This window comes from Phoca vitulina, unplaced genomic scaffold (genome assembly GCF_004348235.1).
Source record: "Phoca vitulina isolate PV1807 unplaced genomic scaffold, GSC_HSeal_1.0 scaffold25, whole genome shotgun sequence".
NCBI lineage: Eukaryota > Metazoa > Chordata > Mammalia > Carnivora > Phocidae > Phoca > Phoca vitulina.
The window spans coordinates 38,231,449-38,244,471 of NW_022589728.1; the positions used below are offsets into that span (position 1 = coordinate 38,231,449).

The window sequence follows — 13,023 nt, forward strand, 5'->3', positions numbered from 1 at the left end:
ATTTTGTTTATAGCGAGACTTGGTTAAACATCCCTTCACCAGCTCCACCCTGGCCATCTGAACCTCAACCTCATTGCCTGGCCTCAAGTCCCTGTGGGGTTTGTACATGGCAAAGAGGCATATGAAGGACTGAGACAAGCCACTAATTTTAAGCAGACGATTCTTGAAACACTTCAGGGAGATGAGAAATAGCATGACGTGGTGGTCTAAGTGTAAAAGTGGGGGTTTGAAACCTAAAGTTCTAAAGTTGATTGCATTATTGATTTCCTAACTCTGGAGTTCTTGGAGTTTGCTCTGATACAGAATTGGGGACATTAAATTTTATTTCATAAAGTACTGGAAACCATTTTCAGCTTGATGGAAAAGGTAATGTAAAAGCAAAGTGTTGAAAATCAAGATAGCATTTTCATTAAAAACCCCCACATTTTATTATCATTAACAACAACAACAACAACAAAATGCTGCACATCTTATCCTGCGCATCTGCACAGATGGGCTGCCGTTACAGTGGCTTTCTTGAGCCAGCTGAGGGCCTCGTCCTCCTGCAGGCAAAACACTCTCTTGGGTTTTTCCTCTGACAGATGGAGAGAAACCTACTTGGGCTTACTTGACTTTGGAGACTCTCTTTATTGCCTGTTGAATAGAAACAGATGTATTACAACATAAGAGCATCCAGATTTTTAAAGGATACAGAACTATGAACAGTCCTTAACAAAGGGATTTGTGCAGCACCTAAAATCTATTCCAATTCACTTGTCTATACTTCTAGTCAATATATTATGCTTCCCAGAGAGATTTTCACAGAGAAAGTAATGTTTTAAGCCAGAGTGACTAGAAAAAATTTTAAGTGATCTAATTTTTGAAGAAGACTATTTATAACAATGAAAATGCCAAAGTTGTTTGCTTGCTCTTTCATTTATTTGGCTTATCAATGGATTTGTGTATCAATGATATAATGAAGAAGGAGAAGATCTGGCAAACTAGGTCATATCTTTGTGCAGCTAGCCTTACGACTTTGGTCAAGTAATTTAACTGCACGTTAGCTTTCTTGTCTCTAAAGGAAAAATTTTGAGTAGATGTACTTCAAAACCTTTTCAGCTGTAATATATTATGATTTCACAGTTTATTAAGCTTAGATCTGATTTGAGTATTAAGTATGATAGTCACAGAACTGTATAAATCTATAGTGACATGTTAGAAGATGATATGAAATGAAATCTTTCACTGAAAAATGTAGGATTGCAAAATATATAAGTCTACACTATTTTATAGATAATTCTGGATTGTCTGTATTCTGGCTTTGTCCTATATGTAGGCTGATTGGTCACTTCCTCAAGCTGGATTCCATTTTCTGATGTTGGTAAAATTTCTTCACCTTCCCATACGTTAGTGTCTTCAGCTGCAGCATGAGGACAATAATAGTGCTATTCATAGTGTTGTTTTGACAGTTAAATAGGCAAATTCGTCAAAAATATTTAGGATTGAGCCTGGGACATATTAAGTGCTCAGTGGATGTTAGCTTTTCTTATTATGGGTTGTTATTTTTATTCTTCTTTTTGTTCCTCCCTTTTTAGAGATGAAAGATTGACTTACTGGTGAATTTGGGAAAAGCATTGAGTGTACATGGCTCGGTGTCTTCTTTTTACTCTGCCTTTGAGTAAGCAGCTTCCTTAGGAGGAAAGGCTGTGACTGGGTGGGTATGTTTGATTCAGGGGAGGATTGGTAGGGAGCCTGAGAATGTTCGTGTCAGCTCTATACTGATGTGTGATTCCCTTCTTTCCGAATCCCATATCTTATTTCTCCATTTGTTTAGCATCTGGGAGGGGGAGAGTTCTGTTTGTTGGCTTACTTAAACTACAGAGTATTGGTTCATGGATTTGGAGTCAAACCTGGACAGGAGAGAGTTTTGCCCCTAAACAACTCTGTCTTGGGCAGGGCTGCACAGCCACAGAAGGAAAAGGAGAATGTGGGCATCCTGGGGACAGAATCTCTCTGAAAGAAAGGGAGAAAGGAAGGGACTAAGACAGTGGGCTCAGTTCTTTCTCCAAATTCGCCACTCAGTGAAGTTATTCTTCAGCCTACTGGAGAGGAAGGGGGGCAGGGAGAAGCTGCAAGTATGCTTCCTGTAGTTTTCTCTTGGAAGAGTGAAAGTTCTCCCTGCTCCTGGAAATGGAAACAATGACACATACTTGTTTTCCCTTCTGCTCTTTAGTCAACCAATGAATGATGGCTATTTACAGTAGCCTCTGAGCTCAGCTTTACGCCTTGGAATAAGGACAAAATGAAAAACCAACTGCCATAGTAGTAATTCAGAGTAGAATCAATTAGAGTTGTGATTATAACAGTGGTTAGTGAAGAAAATTCCTTGTCCTTTTTTTCACAGGACCTACTCCACACACTTTCACTCTCTTTTAATGCTGGGTTGTCCAGTTTTGACCCTATATGCTCTCTGCAAATGACTTTGCTCCTTATTTTACCAAGAAATTTGGCTCCCTCATTCCCTTCTTTTCAGCCTCTTTATCTTGCCTTAAGACAAAGTCTACTTCTTGCCTTTTCTCTCTTGCTCCCTCATTCTCTCTTTTATAGTCAAATTTCTCTAAACTGCCATCTGTCTATTGCTTTTGTTTTCTACTTAACCCCTTAAAATTATCTTTTTTTCCACTTCATTCTACTTTATTTTATTTTTAAAGACCATTAGTATCCTTTGGGCAATCAAATCTAATGGCCTTTTCTCTCTGCTGAATACAAATTACACAAAAATCATGAGTGTTCCATTCATTGAATTTTGACCAATGTACACACAGCAATAAGGTATTGAACATTTCCTTCAATCCACAAATTTCCTCATGTACACTTCCTGAATTCTTACCTCTCATAAGCAACTATTATTCTATTTCTACCTCTACAAATTAGTTTTACTTGTCCTAGAACTAAATAAGTGGAATCATACAGTCTGTATTCTTTTGTGTCTACTGCTGAGCATAAATTTTTTTTTGAGATTCACCTTACTGTTGCATTTGTCAGCAATTCGTTGTCTTTTGTTTATCCCCAGTAGCATTTCATTGCATGAATTATGCCACAAGTTATTTTTGCCTGTTCATGGACATTTGGATTATTTCCCATTTGGGGCTATTATGAATTAAGCTATTATAAATATTCTTGTAGAAATCTTTTTGTGGGCATATGTTTAATTTATTTTTCATTTCAATTCCTAGGAGTAGAGTTGTAGAGTCATTGAGTAGGATTATAGGCGTATGTTAATTTATTAAGAACTGCCAATAGTTTTGCAAAGTGGTTGTACCATTTTACATTCCAGCAGTTTTTAAAATGTTAACCACTGCAGTAGATATGAAGTCATATCTCTTGGTAGTTTTAGTTTGCATTTCCCTAATGTCTAATGACAGTTGAGCACCTTTTCATGTTCTCATTCCCTATTTTTATGTCTTCTTTTGTGAAGTGTTTGTATCAAGTATTTTTTCATTGAAAAAAATTTGTGTTTTTTTTTTTCTTTCTTAGCATTGAGTTTTAAGAGTTCCTTATCCTTTCTGGATACAGCTGTTTTGATAAGTGTATGTATTGCAGATATCTCTTCTAGTATGTGGCTTGCCTTTTATTTTCTTAACAGTACCTTTAGATGAACTGAAGTTTTTAACTTTGATGAAGGCCAATTTATAAATATTTTTATTTTAAGATTAGTGCTTTCTGTGGCCTTTTAAGGAAATATTTGCTTACCCCAAAGTTATCAAGATATTATCCTATATTTTCTTCTACAATGTTTATAGTTTTAGTTTTTATATTTAGGTCTATGATTCATCTCAAATTAATGCTTGTGCATAGTGTGGGGTTATAGTCAAAGTTCACTTTTTTCCCACATTATCCTATATTTTCTTCTACAAACTTTATAGTTTTAGTTTTTATATTTAGGTCTATGAGTCATCACAAATTAATGTCTGTGTGTGATGTCGGGTAATGGTCAAAGTTTATTTTTCCACATATGTTTATCCAGTTGTTCTAGCACCATTTGTTGAAAGACTGTCTTTTCTTAATTGAGTTGCCTTGACACTCCCAAAATCAAATGACCATTTATATGTCTATTTGGACTCTCCCTTCTATTGCATTGATCTATTTTTCTATAATTTCTCTAAATACTATCTTAATTACTGTAGCTGTACTGTAAGCTTTGAAATCAGTTAATACTAGTCCTTTGACTGTATTTTTTATTATAGTTTTGGTCACACTAGGTACTTTGAATATCCATGTAAATTTTAAAATTGATTTGTCAATTTTTACACAAAGAAACTTTACGATTTTTATTTGGGAGAGCGCCTAGGTGGTGCTGTCAGTTGAGGGTCCAACTCTTCGTTTCAGCTCAGGTTGTAATCTCAGGGTCGTGAGATTGAGTCCAGTATGGGGCTCTGTGCTTAGCGCAGAGTCTGCTTCAGACTCCCTCTCCCTGTCCCCGCTGTGCGCTCTCTCTCTCTCTCAAATAAATAAATAAATCTTTAAAAAAGATTTTTATTTGCGCTAAGTTGAACTGTAGATCAATTTGTGGAGAAGTGGCATCCTAGCAATGTTGTTTCTTTTTATATGTGGACAAGACATAACCCTACTTTTATTTAGAGCTCCTTTAAATTTTCTCAGTCATAATTGACAGTTTTCAGTATAGAGTTCTCTCCTATCCTTTGTTAAATGTTTTCCTAACTATTTTATGGTGGGTTTTTTTTTTATGTTACTGTAAATGGAGTTTTTAGAGCTTTTCTTTTCCAATTTTTATGGCTATAGTTTAGAAGCGCAATAGATTTTTTAAATAGCGGCTTTGTAGTCTATGACCCTGCTTTTGGTTCTAGTAGGGTTGTTTGTATTACCTCTCTTTAACATTTAAAGTGTTCACCATCTCTTTAATTTTGAAATTCTCTCCTCCCATACCTTTAAAGATTCCTTGTTAACCTGGTTCATCTCCTGTTTCTCTATTCATGCCTTTTCTAGGTGCCTTTTTTGTTTTTGTTTTTTTTTGTCAGATGTTCACATTTCTCAAGAATCTTTCCCATTTGCTGCTTCTCTCTCTTCTCCTGCCCTTTTTGTTGTTCTTCCTGTCAATCTCATCTGTTCACATGACTTTTCTTGTCAGGTTTGTAGTCTTCCCCCAGTCCCCTTCACCTGCTCTGACCACTTTCCTTCCTCCAGGCCCCCTTTTTTAATGGTCTAAGAAACATCACCTCATTCTGTTATTACTTTAATCTCAAAACATTGGGCCTTGAGATTATTATATATTTTCATTCTTTGCTTTGCAAACAGACACATCTGCATTTGAATCTTGACAGTGTTATCTACTAGATGGGTAATTTGGGCTGGTTGTTTACTGCCTCTCATCCTTTATTTTCCTCATTTCTAAATTAAGGGTAATAATTCCAGCCTTAGGGTTGTGCTGATGATATAGTTTAATGCACAGGTACGTAGTTGATGCTGAACATTACTAATTTCTTTCGCTTCTTTATTCAAAATATTAATATTTTTCTCAGCTTACTATGTTGCCTCTGTTGCCCTGGTTTTACAAGTTCTGTTATTCAAAGCCAAGTTCAAATGTTTATTCTTCCAAAATGCTTATGATATACCTTACTACTATACCTGCAACTAGAAACTCAAATTTCCTTAATCCCTTTCTCCCTGTCTGATGGCATTTCCTATCTTCATTTTATGGCTCTAATATCTCCTTCTAGACCATGATATCCATAAGGGCAGAATTTGTGGCTGATTCATCTTTGTATCTTCCGTAGCAACTAAGTAGTTCTCACATCTGTTTGGTGCAGGATATTTAACCTATATCTATACCTCTATCCATTTATATCCATGTATATATGTATATGTATATTTGTGCATGTCTATGTCCTCCTTTGTCTTCTGGCTTCTTTTTTATTATAGCCAGTGTATACATACAAAAAGTGAAAATAGAGTTTTCTCTCTCTTAAATTGAGGTTTTGATTACCTAAAATTCTTTTTTTTTAAATTTTATTTATTTATTTGAGAGAGAGAGACACAGCGAGAGAGGGAACACAAGCAGCGGGGGAGAGGGAGAGGGAGAAGCAGGCTTCCCCCAGAGCAGGGAGACCGATGCAGGGCTCGATCCCAGGACACTGGGATCACGACCTGAGCCGAAGGCAGATGCTTAACGACTGAGCCACCCAGGCGCCCCTACCTAAAATTCTTTTAACATAAGCTATCTGATTATAAAATATCTTTAAAAGTTAAATTATAGTAAAGATTTTTTTATGCTCAAAGTATTTGTAGTAGTTGTGAACCCATGACTAAAGTAAGGCTCAGATGAGCTACAAAAAAATGAATTGACACATGGCTTCTGAAAAGTACAATGGGCTTTCTTATTCTCATGAATTTCATTCATATGCTTTATTTTTTAGATTAAAAAGTCTTATATATTTGAGTATAAATCATAACCAGCTAGCCAGCATTCCTAAAGAACTTTGTTTTCTTAAGAATCTTTCTGAACTTCAACTTAACTACAATCAGCTCATTTGCATACCTGAAGAGATTAAGTTTTTGAAGAAACTCCGGAAGCTTCTTCTGGTCAGGAACAACATTGAAGTTTTGCCAGAGGTAAGGAAAACATGGAACCAAATTTTCTTGGGGAAGAACTCATTATGACACAATGGGGAGTGGTTATGGAATAGGTTTGGACATCTGAGTACAAGCCATCATTTGCTTTCCCTCCAATTAGGCATAGTCAGTTCCCAAAGCCCTATCACAAAAGAGGGTTGTAACTTGGATTATTCCACATAGCTAGGGATGCCAGATTTAGTAAATAAGGATACAGGATGCTCACTTAAACTTGAATTTCAGATAAGGAAGGAATAATTTTTTAGTATATATGTGTTCCAAATATTGCATGGGACATACTTATACTAAAAAAAAAATTGTTGTTTGAAATGTAAATTTAAGGGAACCTCTTGTATTTTATCTGGCAACCTATGTATGGCATAAATTGTAAGTACATTTTGGTTTTGGAATATGTGCTATATGTCTTCCATTTTTCCTACATATCTACTCTCCATCTTTTTCCAACATGTTCTGTGCCTGGAAAACTGACCTGCATGGGCATCAGTAAGCTCCTTTGTCCTCTGGCTAATAGGACGTGAAAGGGCAGGAGGAGATTGAGTACCAGATGGTATTCCCTTGGTACCATTCCTGATAGGATGTTGTAAGTTGCATGCATGGCAGACCATAAGGAATATTAGGTGATCCTCATATGGACCATTACTACCTCCCCTTGGTTCCTAAGGCCCATGGCAGTAAAGAACTCCCTGCTATTGCCAGCTTTTGGGAATGTTGTGGGAACCTTGCCAAACTTTTATAAATGGTGGCTTTATTAAACTCTCCTCAAATTTCCCAGTTTGAGAGTACTGTTTCCTGCTAGGAACTTGTCACTGGGTTTACCTTCCTTCCCTATGCAAATTAAAGTTAATTTGATAGGAGGGAATGCATGTCATGCAGTAAATTGAGGAATACAAAACGTAGATCAATTCCTGCTGTTTCATTTTTCTCTCAAGAGGCTATTCCCTTTAAAAATTCTGGGAGCCTGGGTGGCTCAGTTGGTTAAGGGTCTGCCTTCAGCTCAGGTCATGATCCCAGGGTGCTGGGATTGAGCCCCACATCCAGCTCCCTGCTCAGCGGGGAGCCTGCTTCTCCCTCTGCCTCTGCCCCTCCCTCTCGCTCTCGCTGCCTCTCATGAATAAATAAAGAAAATCTTATAAAATAAAAATAAATAAATAAAAATTCTGTGCACACTGTAATGTGATATGTGAAAATATAGCAAGTTGTAGGCTGTAAAAATATTTCAAAAATTTTATTCTTCAATTCCTTAAAAAATCCTAATTTCTGTAAATGAGTAAGAACAGTTCTCAAAATTACAAACTAAATCTATTAAAGGTGTAATACATTTATTTGAGGGAAAAACAGTAACAGTAGTACCACGATCATTGTCATGAAGCATTATATTATTTAGTGTTCATAACAACTCTGTGATGTTGCTCTTCTTATTTACCCATTTTATTTTATTTTATTTTTTACAGATTTTGTTTACTTGAGAGAGAGGGAGAGCGAGTGAGAGCACAGCATGGGGGAGGGGCAGAGGGAGAGGGAGAAAAACAGACTCCCTGCTGAGCAGGGAGCCTGATGCAGGGCTCAGTCCCAGGACCCTGGGATCATGACCTGAGCCAAAGGCAGACATTTAACCAACTGAGCCACCCAGTGCCCCTACCCATTTAAAATAAGGAACCGAGAGGTTATATGACTTGAACACAGTTTGCAAAGGTCAGAAAAGGGGCTTAAATCCATGTCTGTCTGACTTAAAAGTCTGTACTTCGAACAGTACTCTTCCTACAATTTTTTTTTTTTTTTAAATCAGGAAGAGTTTGGACTTTAAAAAATTTAAATGCTAGTAAGTACAGTCCTGAATTATTATGTAAAGAATGCCTATTCTTTGATCATATGTCCTTGTACATTTAATATGATTCAGTCTATCATTGTTCTTTTTGGTCTGCATTATAAATGGTAAGGCATTATAGGAAATACTCATGTTATGATAATGAACAAATTATGAATCATTTTCTGGTACATTATATTTTAAATAATTTTTAAATTTATTTCTATATTTTAATTTTTTAGAAGATTTTGTTTATTTACTTAGAAGAGAGAGCATGAGCATGAGGTGGGGAGGGGCAGAGGGAGAGAGAGAGGGAGAGAGAATCTCAGGCAGACCCCATGCTGAGCGTGGAACTTGACACCGGGCTCCATGTGGATCTTGATCCCAGGATCCTGAGATCATGATCGGAGCCGAAATCAAGAGTTGGATACTTAACCAGACTGAGCCACCCAGGAGTCCCTGGTACATTATAAATTATGTGTATGTCTGCACATGGGTGTGAATGTATATGCCCATTCAGTCACACTGGGCATGTAGATAGAGATATTAACAGATTTTATTTTATTTTTATAAGGAAAGGATTGCGTTAGCACAGCACTAAGCAAAAGGTAGATGTGAAATAAATGCCTTTGGAATTGTTGATAGACCTTTTACATCTGTTTTCTGTTTCTCAAAAGTTCTTTGTATTTTAATTTTAGTAATGTCTATTAAGTTCTCACTATAAAGCCCTTCAGTAAGCACTTTCTGATTAGTAACTTATTTAATCCATTCATCAACCATATCAAAGTAAGGGCTTCCATTACCATTTTCGTTTTACAAATGGGGAAACTGAAGTGCAAAGAGATTAAGAAATTTGTCCATAGTTACATAGTGTCAGACGTCAGATCTGAACCTACAAATAGCCTAACTTTTGGCCACCATGTTATGTTGCCCTGGAGTAGTCAGAGGAAATGGAGACCACAGAGAATCTGGCACCCAAGGACATAGGGATCTTAGGAGGTACTGAAGCATTGATCAGGTAATTAGGAAAGATGGTCAATCCCATCAAGTTTGAAGTTGGAAGAAATATTTATGATTCTACATGTTAGATTTTTAAAAATCTTTCTCTTGTTTTCTGACACAGGGACTTTGTGATCTTATAAACCTAAGAATCCTAGACATAGCTGGAAATTTTATTCAGACATTTCCATCAGGAGTAAGTAGAGTCTACCTCTATTATAAATGAAATATAACTTTGTTTATGCTATTGAGATTAGAAAAATATGAGCAGTTGTAAAACCTTGTAGTAATTGGAACCTTGTATTATACAAATGACTCAAAGATTTTCTTTGTTCTAGAATTTCAAAACCTGTTCTCTCCCATTCCTTCCCATGTGTTCTCTGCCTGCTTAGATTGCTTGAACTAAGTGAACTCTGATTGCTATCATAAATATTTTAAATGTTTTTTATTTTATACTGCTTTGGTCACCTCAGACTTTTTGAAAAGGCTTTCCAGAGCATACATTTTTATCCCTTGTAATTAATCCAAGGTGACACTTTTGTTAGTTGTTTTTGAGCCATGAACAATGAAAAATACACTTTTTTCCATTTGGGAATGAATTTTGACTTTACTGTATTTCAAAAAACTGAGGAACGGTTGGTCTTGGCAATGTTTGACTTTTGAGAAAGAAATAGCAGTTTTTCATACTGCATTTTATGCCCGAGCAAGCGTAGTTCCACATGCAGGGTAATAATTAGAAGCTCATCAATCCAGAAGGTATTCAACAAATAGTTTTTGATCTGTTAAATACTTTTGCTGATTGATCAACTTCAAACTGAAATTTCAGTCCTTTTTACCCTTAGAAAAATTTTTTGCACTCAAGGCGACTCAAATATGAAAAATGAGTGTAAAGTCTGTTTTAGAAAAAAATGTAGTTTAATTGTGTTAAAATATATGTAACATAAAATTTACCATTTTCACTATTTGTAAGTGTGCAGCTCTACAGCGCTAGGTAGATATTCACAGTGCTGCACAGCCATCGCCAACTGTCTCCAGAAGTGTTTTGTCTTCTCCAACTAACACTTTGTTCCCCTTAAACACTATCTTCCCATTCCCTTCCCCCCCCCGACCCCTTGCAGCCGCCGTTCTACTTTCTGTCTCTACAAATTTGACAACTCTGGGCACCTCATTTAAGTACAATATACCTCATAGAAACGTACAATAATTTGTCCTTTTGTGACCGCATTTCATTTAACATAATGTCTTCAAAGATCATCTATGTTATAGCCTGTGTCAGAATTTCCCTCCTTCCTAAAGGCTGAATAATACTCCGTTGTACGTATCTGTTACACTTTGTTTATCCATTCTTCTGTCAGTGGACACTTGGGTTGCTTCCACCTTTCGGCTATAGAGAATCATGCTACTATGAACATGGGTTGTACAACAGTCTCTGAGTTTCTGTTTTCATTTCTTTGGGGTATATACCTAGAAGTGGAATTGCTGAGTCATATGGTAATGTTTACTTCTTTTGAAAAGTTTTTATTTAAATTCCAGTTCGTTAACATACAGCGTAACATTCATTTCAGGTGTGCAGTATAGTGATTCAGCATCTCCATACAACAGGTGCTCCTCACAACAAATGCACTGTGTAGGAATTGCCAGATTATCCTCCAAAAATACACAGTTTTGAATGTTTAATGATCGGATGTTGTTAATATTGACCTGGTAAAGGCGATCAGGTCTTATCATCCTGCAAGTCTTAGCTCACCTCTCTCTGCCCTGTGATGCCTTCCAGGTTTTCCAAAGCAGTCTTCCGGTGCCACCATTTCTGTGGGACCGTTAGAGTTTATACCACGTAGGAGAGTAATTCTTTTCAAGTCTGTCTTGCAGGTAGATGGTAAGCTAAGTAAACTACTGAGTTTTTTAGTTCCCTCGAAACAATTATTTTTAAATTTTTAAAAAAAATCTTTTAAGCAGCGATCTTTCTCCAGCTCCTCTTTCCCTCAAGAGCCCAGTTATTTTTCAAATTGCAGTCATTTGAAGAAAAATTTGACCTGACAAAAGTGAGAAAAAGTTTTAATGGTGATCACCACGGGGCATCATGACATTTGCCTTTGATGTGAAGGTTATAACAAAATATCTATAAAACATTAGCAGACCTAACAGAAAACTTCACATTTCTGTAACACTTGTGATCAGAATCCTCCATTAGTCTAACTGCCTGAACTATCATGACTGTACTTTTCAGATTGAGAAATGGCACTAAAGGTTATATTTCTAAAGCAGTACTTTGCAATTATTTAGTAATTAGCAGATTTGCAAAGCAATTTTGCATGTTATTAAATATTTATAACAGTTTGATTTTGAATAACCCATTGAAGAAGACCAATCTGGTATTATTATTCCTGTTTAGCACTGAGGCTCCAGAGAAGTAATTTACTTAATAGCAGCTGCCCTTAGACTTGAGAGGGCATCAGAATCCCTGGATGACTTGTGAATTGCAGAGGGCTGGCCCATACCTGTAGAGTTTCTGATTCAGTAGGTTGGGGAGCTTGAGAATTTGCATTCCTGTTAAGTTCTCAGGTGATACTGATGCTGCAAGTCTGGGGACCACACCTGGAGCACCCTGGGCCGGAAATGTAGAGCAGTGATAGAGTTTGGATTTGCACTCAAGATTTTCGGCTGCAAGGCCAGGGCTCTTCCCATATTAGAACTCTGCCTCTGATAAAAAAAAAAAAAAAAAAATACTGAGCAACAAATTCTTTGTCTTAGGAATGACAGGCAGGGGCAGTCTCTGTTATGCTATACAAATAAATGAGACCTTTCTTTCATCTCACAGGGAGTTTGGGTTCTGAGAACTTTCCTGTGTCTTCACTAAAACGATACTCAAGGAACATTCCTTGAACAAATACAATACCTGTATGCTCTGGAAAATACTTTACACAGAAACCAGGATTTTGGTATGTGAACACAAGGAATGCCTGTAAAGTTGGAAGCTGAGTTTTATATGTTGCTCCTCTTCAACCACCCTGTGGATGCACTTGGTGAATGTATACCATTGACACAACTTCTTAAACATTTATTTATCAGCCAATCTAAACACTGAAGAGATTTTTAGCATATGACTTTAAACACTAAACTTTATTTTGGGGAAAGTTTGGTCAAATCCGTCATCATGTAACTTGTAATAGTCTCTAAGTTTTGTCTTTAAAAAGTTTCCCATTTGCATTAGGTGGTTGTATTTGGAAGTGGGGCTCAGGTCTAGGTAAAATATTTACAAGGACACATATAAATATGATAACTTATGGGAAAGTGCTTTGCTGAGGGTAGACATAGAGGAAATATGCTTTAAAAGATGTAAACCATAGCCAACCCTTTGTTTTCCACAATTGCTGTTTGCTTTCAGTTTCAAATTCATGATATTAATATTCATTTGAAGCCGTGGCCTCCATAAAGAGGTTCTGTGTCAGAGTTAAGAATCTTGAGTATTTGTATATGCCTAAGATCTGTAGGCATATAGTGTTTTCATAAGAAAAAATACAAGGAGAAAAAGCCCCATGCAGTGGTGTTGTCATGAGAAAAATATGTTTGGACTATTTATGGGAAGGATA

General features: G+C 36.6%; 1 protein-coding gene across 1 annotated transcript in view; it reads left to right on the forward strand.

The window, feature by feature from the left end:
• Positions 1-13,023, forward strand: part of LRRC69 (leucine rich repeat containing 69) — a 110,257-nt gene that overhangs the window by 44,148 nt on the left and 53,086 nt on the right. The window contains exons 4-5 of the mRNA XM_032422030.1: positions 6,414-6,609; positions 9,558-9,629. Coding sequence (XP_032277921.1) covers positions 6,414-6,609; positions 9,558-9,629 — 268 coding nt within the window. The remainder of the gene's footprint in view (positions 1-6,413; positions 6,610-9,557; positions 9,630-13,023) is intronic.